Source organism: Pseudophryne corroboree, chromosome 7 (assembly GCF_028390025.1).
Source record: "Pseudophryne corroboree isolate aPseCor3 chromosome 7, aPseCor3.hap2, whole genome shotgun sequence".
Classification (NCBI taxonomy): Eukaryota; Metazoa; Chordata; class Amphibia; order Anura; family Myobatrachidae; genus Pseudophryne; species Pseudophryne corroboree.
The window spans coordinates 175,153,785-175,168,228 of record NC_086450.1 but is presented as its reverse complement, the minus strand read 5'-3'; the positions used below and the strand labels follow the sequence as shown (position 1 = coordinate 175,168,228).

General features: G+C 47.1%; 1 protein-coding gene across 1 annotated transcript in view; it reads left to right on the top strand.

The window, feature by feature from the left end:
* The window catches only part of MGAT5 (alpha-1,6-mannosylglycoprotein 6-beta-N-acetylglucosaminyltransferase), a 298,273-nt gene that overhangs the window by 166,581 nt on the left and 117,248 nt on the right, over positions 1-14,444 (top strand). Inside the window, exons 4-5 of the mRNA XM_063933791.1 lie at positions 8,699-8,775; positions 9,977-10,066. Coding sequence (XP_063789861.1) covers positions 8,699-8,775; positions 9,977-10,066 — 167 coding nt within the window. The remainder of the gene's footprint in view (positions 1-8,698; positions 8,776-9,976; positions 10,067-14,444) is intronic.

Here is a 14,444-nt window from a genome sequence, read left to right as displayed (position 1 = left end):
CCCAGGTCGCATCTCAACATGAGAAGACGCCGTATTATCAGGCGCAGTCTTTTCGTGGACAAGCGGGTAAAAGGTTCCTCATTTCTGCCCCGTGACAGAGGGAGAGGAAAAAGGCTGCAGAAATCAGCCAGTTCCCAGGAACAGAAACCCTCTCCCGCCTCTGCCAAGCCCTCAGTATACGCTGGGGCTTTACAAGCAGAATCAGGCACGGTGGGGGGCCCGTCTCAATGAATTTCAGCGCGCAGTGGGCTCACTCGCAAGTAGACCCCTGGATCCTTCAGGTGATATCTCAGGGGTACAAATTAGAATTCGAAACGTCTCCCCCTCGCCGTTTCCTAAAGTCGGCTTTACCGATGTCTCCTTCTGACAGGGAGACAGTTTTGGAAGCCATTCACAAGCTGTATTCCCAGCAGGTGATAATCAAGATACCCCTCCTGCAACAGGGAACAGGGTATTATTCCACACTGTTGTGGTACCGAAGCCGGACGGCTCGGTGAGACCGATTCTAAATCTAAAATCTTTGAACACTTACGTACAGAGGTTCAAATTCAAGATTGAGTCACTCAGAGCAGTGATTGCGAACCTGGAAGAAGGGGACTACATGATGTCTCGGGACATCAAGGATGCTTACCTTCATGTCAAAATTTACCCTTCTCACCAAGGGTACCTCAGGTTTATGGTACAGAACTGTCACTATCAGTTCAGACGCTGCCGTATGGATGGTCCACGGCACCCCGGGTCTTTACCAAGGTAATGGCCGAAATGATGATATTCCTTCGAAGGAAGGGAATTTTAGTTATCCCTTACTTGGACTATTCCCTGATAAGGGTAAGATCCAGGGAACAGTTGGAGGTCGGTGTAGCACTATCTCGGGTAGTGTTGCGGCAGCACGATTGGATTCTCAATATTCCAAAATCGCACCTGGTTCCGACGACGTGTCTTCTGTTCCTAGGGATGATCCTGGACACAGTCCAGAAAAAGGTGTTTCTCCCAGAGGAGAAAGCCAGGGAGTTATCCGAGCTAGTCAGGAACCTCCTAAAACCGAGCCAAGTCTCAGTGCATCAATGCACAAGGGTTCTGGGTAAAATGGTGGCTTCCTACGAAGCAATCCCATTCGGCAGATTCCACGCAAGAACTTTCCAGTGGGACCTGCTGGACAAATGGTCCGGGTTGCATCTTCAGATGCATCAGCGGATAACCCTGTCACCAAGGACAAGGGTGTCCCTCCTGTGGTGGTTGCAGAGTGCTCATCTTCTAGAGGGCCGCAGATTAGGCATTCAGGACTGGGTCCTGGTGACCACGGATGCCAGCCTGCGAGGCTGGGGAGCAGTCACACAGGGAAGGAATATCCAGGGCTTATGGTCAAGCCTGGAGACATCACTTCACATAAATATCCTGAAGCTAAGGGACATTTACAATGCTCTAAGCTTAGCAAGACCTCTGCTTCAAGGTCAGCCGGTGTTGATCCAGTCGGACAACATCACGGCAGTCACCCACGTAAACAGACAGGGTGGCACAAGAAGCAGGAGGGCAATGGCAGAAGCTGCAAGGATTCTTCGCTGGGTGGAAAATCATGTGATAGCACTGTCAGCAGTATTCATTCCGGGAGTGGACAACTGGGAAGCAGACTTCCTCAGCACGACCTCCACCCGGGAGAGTGGGGACTTCACCCAGAAGTCTTCCACATGATTAAAAACTCGACAGGTATTGCGCCAGGTCCAGGGACCCTCAGGCAATAAGCTGTAGACGCTCTGGTAACACCGTGGGTGTACCAGTCAGGGTATGTGTTCCCTCCTCTGCCTCTCATACCCAAGGTACTGAGATTGATAAGATGGAGAGGAGTAAGCACTATATTCGTGGTTCCGGATTGGCCAAGAAGGACTTGGTAACCGGAACTTCAAGAGATGCTCACGGAGGATCCGTGGCCTCTACCTCTAAGAAGGGACCTGCTCCAGCAAGGACCCTGTCTGTTCCAAGACTTACCGCGGCTGCGTTTGACAGCATGGCGGTTGAACGCTGGATCCTGAAGGAAAAAAGGCATTCCGGATGAAGTCATCCCTATCCTGATCAAAGCCAGGAAGGATGTAACCGCAAAAACATTATCACCGCATTTGGTCGAAAATATGTTGCGTGGTGCGAGGCCAGTAAGGCCCGACGGAGGAAATTCAACTGGGTCGATTCCTACATTTCCTGCAAACAGGAGTGTCTATGGGCCTGAAATTGGGGTCCATTAAGGTTCAAATTTCGGCCCTGTCAATTTTCTTCCAAAAAGAACTAGCTTCAGTCCCTGAAGTTCAGACGTTTGTAAAAGGGGTACTGCATATACAGCCTCCTTTTGTGCCTCCAGTGGCACTTTGGGATCTCAATGTAGTTTTGGGTTCCAAAAGTCACATTGGTTTGAACCACTTAAATCTGTGGAGTTAAAATATCTCACATGAAAAGTGGTCATGCTGTTGGCCCTGGCCTGGGCCAGGCGCGTGTCAGAATTGGCGGCTTTATCCTGAAAAAGCCCTTTTCTGATTTTCCATTCGGACAGGGCGGAATTGAGGACTCGTCCTCAGTTTCTCCCCAAGGTGGTTTCAGCGTTTCACCTGAACCAACCTATTTGTGGTGCCTGCGGCTACTAGGGACTTGGAGGCCTCCAAGTTGCTAGACGTTGTCAGGGCCCTGAAAATATATGTTTCCAGGACGGCTGGAGTCAGGAAATCTGACTCGCTGTTTATCCTGTATGCACCCAACAAGCTGGGTGCTCCTGCTTCTAAGCGGACTATTGCTCGTTGGATTTGTAGTACAATTCAGCTTGCACATTCTGTGGCAGGCCTGCCACAGCCAAAATCTGTAAATGCCCACTCCACAAGGAAGGTGGGCTCATCTTGGGCGGCTGCCCGAGGGGTCTCGGCTTTACAACTTTGCCGAGCAGCTACTTGGTCAGGAGCAAATACGTTTGTAAAATTCTACAAAATTGATATCCTGGCTGAGGAGGACCTGGAGTTCTCTCATTTGGTGCTGCAGAGTCATCCGCACTCTCCCGCCCGTTTGGGAGCTTTTGTATAATCCCCATGGTTCTTACGGAGTCCCCAGCATCCACTTAGGACGTTAGAGAAAATAAGAATTTACTTACCGATAATTCTATTTCTCATAGTCCGTAGTGGATGCTGGGCGCCCATCCCAAGTGCGGATTGTCTGCAATATTGTTGTGAGCCACGTGTACCTTGCACATGCGCAATAGAGACTTGGCGACACCGGAAGTGTGGCAGAAGTGCCGCAATCCGGTCGTAATACACGATTTCTCTATATATTATTATATTCTTCATCTTAAAATGTGTATGTATTTGAACAATTCACTTGATTTGCACTGTCCCCCATTTAGTAAGGCACAATCTTATATGTATTCCTAATTAAAGGTCATGAACCTGCCCTGAAACAGGAAGTGACATCAGCAATCACAGCCTGATTATAGAGGGTATATATAGAGACCCGATCCCAGCACACCAGTACCCCTTGAAGAAGTCATCAGGACGAAACGCGTTGGGCTCTCCCTCTGTGACCCTCTACACACAAAGTTAAGACTCTCCTTGATTCTTATTTTAATTCCAGCATATTGTTAGTTAATTATTTTTATCATTACTAGCTTTAGGCTAAAAATTTTTGGTCTTAGAATTCTACGGGGGTGTTTTTAACAAAAACACAACCCCTCCCCCATCTATTTTTATATTACATTTTTATTTACCTTCATACTAATTGTATTTTATCTGTACCAAATAAATTTGTATATTTTATCTTAATATATACATGGTTTGATATATTTTTTACACCAGTGGTCGCCGATACCCTTATACCATTTTTCCCATATATATATATATATATATATATATATATATATATATATATATAGATATAGATATATAGATATATATATATATATATATATATATATATATATATATAGATATATATATAGATATATATAGATAGATGTGGTGTAGACCTAATTCCGCGCTAATGAGTGAGCTTCAACTTTAAGACGTACCCTCTGTTAGCTGGGGTACTGAGGTAGGATACAACAAACAAAAAAATGTCTAAGGGAGCTGTGTAATTGTAACTTTAGATGTAGGTTCTTTTCCAAGATTATTTGACCACAGAATCATTAAAATAAATTTATTCACATACTGTCCTTGAACAGTACATTTGCAGTGAGTAATGTGTACCTGACAAAGTTTAAAATTCAGACTTTGATACACAACCTGACATAAAAATTCTAAATGAATTCATCCAATGATGTCTTTCAATGAATGTCTGATGTTCTCACATCTGAACCTCAACCCTATATATATATATATATATATATATATATATATATATATATATATACACAAACAGAGAACCCAGCACTCACCAAAGTAAACTCACTTATCCTCAACAATTCAATAAATAAATGATCGGGGTTTAGTTGGTGGATTGGCCAATGCACGGAAGCCTGCATACCGATTTTCAAGGTACCCCACCTTCATGCAGGTCCTACACTATCACAAAGTCTCTAAAATTAAAACCTGCCAACTGTATCACACATAATATAACTGCAGACTTCCGTGCATTAGCCAATTCACTAACTATACCCCCATCATTTATTTATTGAAGTTGTTGTGAGGATAAGTGAGCTTGCTATGGTGAGTGCTGAACTTTCTGTTTGTGTGTGTGTGTGTATATGTGTGTATATATATATGTATGTATGTATGTATGTATGTATGTGTGTGTGTGTGTGTGTGTGTGTGGACCGGGAATGAGGTACTAAAGGCGACCGCTGGTGCCAGATAATATTATAAAAACTAGGCAGTTTAGTAAAAAAGGAAAAACATTTGTGATAGTGTAGGACCTGCATGAAGGTGGGGTACCTTGAAAATCGGTATGCAGGCTTCCGTGCATTGGCCAATCCACCAACTAAACCCCCATCATTTATTTATTGAATTGTTGAGGATAAGTGAGTTTACTTTGGTGAGTGCTGGGTTCTCTGTTTGTATTTATTAGAGCGATGTGGTCATGGGCTACATGCACCCCGCCCTGTGAGTGGTAAGTACAGCTGTGTACCCCGCTTCTGTGGTGGAGAGTGCAGTGTTACATGCACCCACCCTGTGAGTGGTAAGTGCATAGCTGTGCCCCGCTTCTGGTGTGGTGAGTGCTGTGGTTTTTCCTCTGTGTGTGTGTATGTATATATATATATATATATATATATATACTAGGTGCTTCATCGCGCCCTACGGGCGCTCTTCACACCGTCGCAAGGGGCTACGCCCCTTTAACCCTTGCATACCTTTCTGGGGTTCAATATTTGTATTATATGGAGTATTACCTGCATTTCTTTGTTAGTGGTTAAATATTGCACAATGAAAGGGCGTGCGATGGTGAAGGAGGCGCAGCCCCTTGCGACGGCGTGAACAGCACCTGCAGGGCACGATGTACAGAATGTAGCGGGTGCGGGTGGGACTGCGGATGGGGGAGGGTGTCTGTAGATGCTGCGGGTGGAGGGGGGGGGGGGGCGGAAGCGGGGGGGGGGGGCCCGAATGGGGAAGGGTCAGGAGGTGCTGCGGGTGGGGGAGGGGCAGAGGAGTGGGAGCTGCAGATGGGGGAGGGGTCCGGAGGCACTGTAGGTGGGGGAGTGGCAGGGGTGCCACGGATGGGAGAGGGGCAGGTGCGGGGATGTTGCGGATGGGTGAAGGGTTCCGTAGGTGCTGTGGGATGGGAAGGGGTGGGGGTGCCAGGGGTGGGGTAGGGGGTCTGGAGGCACCGTGGGTAGGGGAGGGGCAGGTACGGGTGGTGCGGCGGATTGGGAAGGGTGTCCGGAGGCGCGTCAGGTGCGGGGGTGCCATGGGTGGGGGGGTGAGGTGGGGACTGCAGATGCTGCGGGTGGAGGGGGGCAGGTGTGGGGGCAGACATATATGGGGGGTGGATGGTGGAGGGGGTCTGGAGGTGCTGTGGGTGGTGGAGGGGCATAGGAGTGGGAGCCACGGGTGGTGTAGGGGGTCTGGAGGCACAGCGTGTGGGGGAGGGGTGGAGTGCCGCTTGTGGTGGAGGGGAAGGTGCGGAGGTGTGGTGCATTGAGGGGGGGGTCTGGAGGCGCTGCGGGTACTGTACCTGCCAAAAAGGTAGTTGGAGGGCATGCAGTAACATGGCTAGGACAGGAGTGACAGGGTCAGAACAGGAGTGACGGGGCCAGGACAGGTGTGACAGTGTCAGAACAGGGGTGACGGGGCCAGGACAGGGGTGACGGGGCCAGGACAGGGGTGACGGGGCAAGGACAGGGGTGACGGGGCAAGGACAGGGGTAACGGGGCAAGGACAGGGGTGACGGGGCCAGGACAGGGGCGACCGGGCCAGGACAGGGGCGACGGGGCTAGGACAGAAATGACAGGGCCAGGATAGTGGTGACAGGGCCAGGGTAGGGGCGGCAGGACCAGGACAGGGGTGACAGGGCCAGCATAAGGGTGAAAGGGCCAGGATAAGGGTGACAGGGCAAGGCCAGTGGTGACAGACAGATGTGTCTTACCGAAGTCACTGCTGCTGGCTGTTGCTGATCCACTCCAACCTGTTGGGATCTGCTGCTGATGGAGACTTGGCGTGGCTGACTCTCTCAGGCTGGAGTCCTGCTTCCTCTGCCCGTCAGCATCCCTCCCCCCTCTCAGTCACACACCGCAGACCTCGCGCAGCTGCCAGGCACTGTGGTAAGGGGAGACTGGGAGTGACTGGTTAGCCCCCAGGAGATGCTACGACTGGAGGGAGGAGGGGGTCATAGCATGCACGCGGCGCGGACCTCACGGCTGCCGGGCACTGTGGTAAGGGGAGACTGGGAGTGACTGGTTAGCTCCCAGGAGACGCTGCGGCTGGAGGGAGGAGGGGGTCGGAGCCTGCAAGCAGCTCGGACTTCTGCAGCGCTACCCGCTGGCTAAAGTGTGTGAAGGAGCTGGGCGCACCTCACTGCGTGCGGCAGCGCTGCAGCTAGCGGTGGGGTTTCCGGGGCTGGAGATAACAGAGGCAGTACGGAAACTGCACAGCGGCAGGTGCCCCTACAAAACTGCAGCTAAGAAGCGTGGAGTGTGCTAGAAAGTGACGCTCCTCCGCACCAGAGAGCCCCTGCTGAGTATGCTGATGTGGGGGGTCAAGCACACAGTGAGCCGGTGCCCGTCTGTCTGTATGGCATACCCCCTCACACACCCCCATACCTCCCAACTGTCCCGGGGTTCCGGCAGCAGAGCCGGATTAAGGGGGGGGGGGGGGGTACGTGCCATGGGCCCCACAGTTTTAGGGGGCCCCCCGGCTGGAGTAGCTCTGTCCCAGCTCAGAAGCTCCCCCGTCCTGCCAGCAACAGCGGCAGCATTGAGCTACAGTCAGTACACGCTGCTGCGTGTTGGCAGGTCTGTGGTCTTGCAGGGAGGCAGCAGTCTCCCTGCTTTCTTCTGCCTGTGCGGGTGTGTAGGGGGGAGCGACCACCTCCTCTGGATTTAGCCCTAGCTGAGGGGCCAAAATTCCATATATATAAAAAAAAAATAAAAAAAAAATCCCGGAATTTGCATAAGGGGGCGTGGCAACGTGTCCCGCGATTAGGCCACGCCCCCAACCCACAGCAGGCACAGCAATGAGATAGGGCTCCCCAGTCTCAAGTGCCCTGGGCCCCCCGGACTCATAATCCGCCCCTGGAGGCATGCCAGCAGCTCACAGAGCGCTGGGCATGCCCCCTCACTGACGAAAACGGGGGCCCTCCCGTGAAGCCACGCCCCCTTTTCGCCATGCGTGTGTCCCTCCTTCTGCCTGAAGAAAGCTGGGAGGTAAGCACCCCTGTCTGCCTGAAGAAAGCTGGGAGAGATGCACCCCTGCCTGTGCCATGGCCATACTATCTGCTTCTGCTCCTAGTCTCCTATAGATTTGCCCAGATCTGTGACTCATTTGACTAACTCCGCCCAGTGTTGTTACTCCGCCCAGCGTTAGCAAATGAGTCACAAAGTCACAGATCTGGGCTGTTATATAGTATATATATATATATATATATATATATATATATATATATATATATATATATATATATATATATATAATATATATATATATATATACAGGTTGAGTATCCCTTATCCAAAATGCTTGGGACCAGAGGTATTTTGGATATCGGATTTTTCCGTATTTTGGAATAAATGCATACCATAATGAGATATCATGGTGATGGGACCTAAATCTAAGCACAGAATGCATTTATGGTTCATATACACCTTATACACACAGCCTGAAGGCAATTTTAGCCAATATTTTTTATAACTTTGTGCATTAAACAAAGTGTGTCTACATTCACACAATTCATTTATGTTTTATATACACCTTATACACACAGCCTGAAGGTCATTTAATACAATATTTTTAATAACTTTGTGTATTAAACAAAGTTTGTGTACATTGAGCCATCAAAAAACAAAGGTTTCACTATTTCACTCTCACTCAAAAAAAGTCCGTATTTCGGAATATTTGGATATGGGATACTCAACCTGTGTGTGTGTGTGTGTGTGTGTGTGTGTGTGTGTATGTATATATATATATATATATATATATATATATATATATATATATATAATGTGTGTGTGTGTGTGTACAGTGTCTCCGATATGATTACAATTTTTTAATTTGTGACCTGGCTGACTTCTCTTCCTTTCTGTCTCCAGAACTCATTAACGGGGCCCAAGAACAGTGTGATTTGCCTCCCATGGACGGCTACCCTCATTGTGAGGGTAAAGTAAAGGTAAAAACAACATCAGTTTTGTATCTTTCTACATAATTTTCATGACATTTGTTAGAAGCAACTGGAAGCTGTAGGTCCGTTCTTGAGGGATGTAGTCATGTGACTGGCGGTCAGGAGGCCGACGGTCACATAACCTCCCCCTACATCCCGCTCTCCTACAATCCCGACGGTCGGCATGCCGACCAGCACACCCATAGAGTGGGAAACTGTGACAACCACAGGTCACCACCGAGCCCGCAGCGTTGAGAGCGCAGCAAGCTTGTAAGGGGCTTGCTGCACTCCCCTAACCCCCCCCCCCCCCCCTCACCCTAAGCGATTCCGCTGCCGGGATCCCGGCGTCAGTATGCCGACCGCCAGTCAAGCATACCACACCCGTTCATGGTGAATCCAAAAAGTAACAGTTTGTTTTATTTATTTATTTTGGGGGGGTGGGTTGGTTATGCCGGTTTCCATCTTTTGTTCCCCACTGACGCCACACAACTCATCCATGTTTCACATTTTCTGCTTGAAACTAGAGAGCAGACCATTTCAGTGGTGTCTAGCAGTTCAGCATTAAGGTGTTTTTTGTTTTTGTTTTTTACATTTCTTATTGCACCTTAAGGGTGGTGACACACAAGAAACGCTATCCCTGCTGGAGAAGCACAGTCACTGCTTGTAATAAATGCTTCTAAGGTTCTTTGTAGCATGACTTGCTTTCATTATCATTTTCTCGTATATTAATTATTTTAAACTTCTCCAAACTAAACACTACTTGCATATTAGATTACAGACTCTTCCCACCTTCCCACCCCACCTTTTTTTTTTTTTCCCCACCTCCGTTGGTTATTGGTCCACTTTAACTATTAATATGTACATTTCTGCCATAGTTAACCAGTTGTGGAAGTACTGTATGTGATCCAAGCGGGTTACTTGTGTTTGGAACTGGCCAGTTCATGTGGTCCTATTTATCCAAGAAGCCCATTTATTTCAGTGTGTAGCCCCATCCTAAATTATCACACTCTGATCTGATTTAATCCAACAGGAACAATAACCAGGTCCATGTTTGAAGTTTTAGAGGAGAGTGGCAGCCATTTGTCCGCATTGGGCACCTTGGCTAGTTAATCATTTTTGCTGAATATTTTATTTCATATTATGGTGATCATATTATCATATTTATATTATAGTTCATAGACTGTGTGTGTGTTTCCCCCCCTACCCACAGTGGATGAAGGACATGTGGCGATCTGACGTGTGTTACTCCAGTTATGGTGTTGATGGCTCCACGTGCTCTTTTTTTATTTACCTCAGTGAGGTGAGTATGTGTCTTTGTCTGTTTTATCCCCATTGGTTCTCTAGATTTCATCAACTGCATTCTCTACAATATTTGTTCAGTCCAAAAATTGGCTGCTACCACTTGCTGAACAGGTGCTCTGTGTTTTGGAAAGGGCTGGATAAATCCAGATCAACCTCAAAATGCAGCCTGGTGATAATGTGTATTTATTTTAATCCCCCCCCCCCCCCCCCCCCAGTGCTTCTGTGATCTTGGCAAACTAAAGCTGTGTGCACACGTATATACAATTGTCTGCCAGTTCTTCTTATATCAGGAGAATGGCCCATTGTATAGGCGTGTATGCTGTACCGATGCAGGAGTGTTAGCCCATAAACAGCTATAAAAGTTGGGATTGGGAGATCATTACTTATGTGCAATTTAATATTTGTAGGACCAACCTCCCAATCCTATAGAAGCCTGTACACACACATACAATTCGTATTGGAATTGTATATGTGTGTACGGGTGTCAGCAATAGGTCAATAGGTAAAACAAAACAAAGTGCTGTATATAATACATGTAAGATTGCAATACCATATAAAGAAAGGGGGGGGGAAAGGGGGGGGGGGGGGATAACAGGTAAAAACAATTTAAAAATATCACGTTTTAAAGCTCTTTTTTGAATATACGCAGCATCAACGATGCTTTCGATTGAAATTCAAGATTCCAGGTTTGTGAGTGGTTTTCCTTCAGCAAACGCTATGCTATCTGACCCTACGCTATCTGACCCTCCCTTCAGCAAACCTTACACTATCTGACCCTCCCTTCAGCAAACCCTACACTATCTGACCCTCCCTTCAGCAAACCCTACACTATCTGACCCTCCCTTTCATACCTGTAAGTAACTTGGTCCGCATCCACTGACCAGGGAGTAAATGTAATAGCCAGCAAACTGCAGGCATCCGTGGGTTCCGTGCAAGTCTGTTCAGTGTTTTAAAGTAGCAATCATTAAAAAGACAAAACTAGGTTGGTTTTGTCTTTTTAATGATTGCTTCTTTAAAACAATGGGCAGACTCGCACGGAACCTGCCGATGCCTGCAGTTTGCAGGCTATTACATTTACCCCCTGGTGAGTTACTGTGATCTGAGCTGTGATAAGTTTAATTATTGTGCAGCACTGACCACTATACTGCACACATTGTTAACGTAAAATGCCTTTAAAACTAAAATTGCTGGGAACATCGTCTGACCATGGCAGTTAGGAGCATGCAGGCACACAAAGGTTTGTCTAATGGACTTTTAATACCACAGACCATTATGGAGAGCATGTTGGTTGTTAATGGAAGAAAGTTCACCTCCAAAATATTAAAGGGTTTTTTACTGTAAAAGCAGTTAAATTGTGAAGTTCTTTACCACAAAGGGTGGTGATGGAAAATTAATAAAATGGACTTGATGCCTTTCTTGCACTAAGAAATAGTATCTGATCCACGTCGATTTGAGATGGATATCTTTGGGGACAAGAGAGAAGAATGTTGCCCCCTCTAGGAGGCTAACTTTCTGGTGCACTGAGCATTTTGTTTTGACTTCCTGTAATTGAAAAAAATGTTCTTATCTGGTTGTTAATACCCAATCTTGATTCTAAAGTTTTTTCCTGTTATTAAAGGTCTGCCGTCTGTTAGTGATGTTTATTAATACAACACTACACAATGCATTCCCTAACTATTCCCAAGACCACTGCTCAGTAAAACACACACACACTGGAGGGATCACTTCCCAAACGTCAGCATCAAGTTCTTCAGCACTATCCTGACATCTTGCTGGTCCTCCGTACTCTTATCAGTTCTTTTTTTTTCTTTTCTTTTTCTTCCAGTTTTCCATTAAGACGTGATCTGTGCTTTTTTGGCAATCCATGCAGTTCCCAGCTTCACTGTATGACCAAACAGTAAAATGAGATGTTCCTGATAGGGGTTATCAGCCTGTAGAATGTCTTTGCATGGGAAGTCGTAATGCCATGTTCATTAGAGCGGACATAAATGGTTTTATCTGTTTAATATATATGTGTACTTAGATTCCTAGAAGTTGGTTGCATACTTGAGGTACTGGACAGTTAATAGTGATTTGATGGTTTTATAGTGTTCGCTCTAAGATGGCACATTAGAATTTTGAAGGGCAAAATTTTGGTAGTGACTTAGTTTATTATGATTTGTGGGTATTATTGTGTGGCATAGTAATGATTGTAATATTTCAGTCCTTCCCATTCAGCCCCCCACATTTTACTTCAATCTTCCAGTCTTCAGCACATGCTACAAGACTTCTATAAATGCCCCTCAAAACTCCCAACATGCATCAGACACGCCACATACCCCATCAAGGTCCATTTAGACAACGCAGCAAGGGAGGGCCATGCCAGTAGTAAAGAATGCTGGCCTCCGGAGAGGAAAAGTGTAGCCTGCGGACACGGTGCACTTGGGTAACAATGGTGTGCTTAGGGAGCAGTTATAATTCGGTGCGCAAGAGGATCATGCGGAGGTAGGATCTCTAATGCAAGCAGAGAGCTAGATGCTTCAGCCTGTATCCCACCACTGCTCTAAAGTTGGCCACGGCTCTGTGTGAACCCAGTTTGTGGGGAACTCCTCTCAGGCAGGGCACTCCTAGGGAGGGGTGTGTGAAGGAGCCACCGTAGGTAATATTTTTAGGAGGGAGCACCGTGGCATTTGAAACCTGTGCCAAGTGCTTCCAGTGGCGCCTCCCTGGCTAATGGTGCTCTGGAGAATTTGAAGGGCACAGCTCTGAAGTTCTAAAACAGGCAGGGTGAAGCACCATGCTCAAGCATGCTAACGGGAACACTATCATAATGGCTCAACACCACAAGATGTCTTGCTATGGGTAGGAAATGGGTACTTCATAATTCAGTGAAGGCCACGTTCACACTTGTAGTTAATTACCCCCAGTTTTCAAACAGATTTAAATGTACTTATTTAGGTGCAATGCCATAACATTTATGGCAGAAGCAATGTTTCCATGTTGCTGGTAGCTAGCATGTGGAGGTATTTGGCTACGGACCATTTTGTGAGCTTGAATGAGAGTGTAACCTCTTGTAAGTTCATAAACTGCATTCTGGTTCAGACCACTACACTGCTGTCCACATGGTGTGTAGGTGATTTTTAAACTGTAGGGCAGAGTTTCCCAAACTCCGACATCACAGCCCAGGTTTTAAGGCTCTCCATGCTTGAGCACAGGTGACTTAATGTGTACCTCAGTTATTTGATTTAATTATCTGTACTCGAGCATGGATATCTTTAAAACCTGGACTGTTATGGTGGAGTTTGGAAAACTCTGCTGTAGGATCTAACAGAAAACAGCATCTTGACATGATGATCAGACAGTTCAGTGTTAATGTGCACAGCTGATCTTAGGGACTAATTCACTAAGGATTGCAATTGGAAAGCTGTTTGCAGCAGCTTTGCGATTGCAATCCTTAGCAGTGGAAATGCAGGAAGAGGTGCACCTATGGGATAAACATCACAACCATCACAATGGCAGGCTGAGTGAGTAAGCCTGAGCTCACTCCGGTTTGACACGGCTTGCAAGGCCAAGTAAACTGCGTCTTACAACGCAGTTCTCGGCCTCACCACTCTTGGAAAACAGGGTGACACCCATCCCACCCCGCGAACGCCTCTGCCTGATTTGCAGGACCCCGTTATAAGCAATCCTTACTGAATCACCCCCTTAGTGCGCACTAAATGTCTCAAACTTCCTGGCATCACCTACAGTGGGTTACCTTTGTTCTGAATAGGGAGAGACAGGTAAAGTATATACAGTATAATGCAACTATTCCTCATCCGTGTCTCTTGCTAGGCAGACAGTGGTGTTTTTGTGCTATTGAGCAACTTACCTTATGGGCTGTAACACACGCGCCGGGTCCCGCCGCCCAGTAAAATCCCGGACAGCTTTTTCATGCTGCTGAGACACATTCAGAGCAATGTGTCCTTTCACACGGCACGGGTTGCAGCCGGAAATATCCACTGGAAGGTCCGGCTGCCGGGCCGGGGCCGTGCCGTCTTTGTAGGCAGAGAACCGTGTGTGTGAAGGGGAGCTTTCACACACAACGGGTTTTTTAGCCGCCGCCGCTGCTGCTGCGCATGCGCACAGCATTACACACTGCTCAAAGCCGTTGTGTGTGAAAGACCCTCCCGGATGGCAAAAAGCCGGACAAAGTTTGTCCGGCTTTTTGCCATCCGGGGAAAACCGGAGCGTGTAAAGTACTTTACAATGGGGCACATCCCAAATACTGTGTAAAACATAACTTTTAATTTTTTTTATTAAAATGTAACTAACAATATCCATATATAAGATATACACATGAGCGGAGCCAAATCTATGTGCAATTAATATTTAAGTCAAATACCAAACTTTGGAGC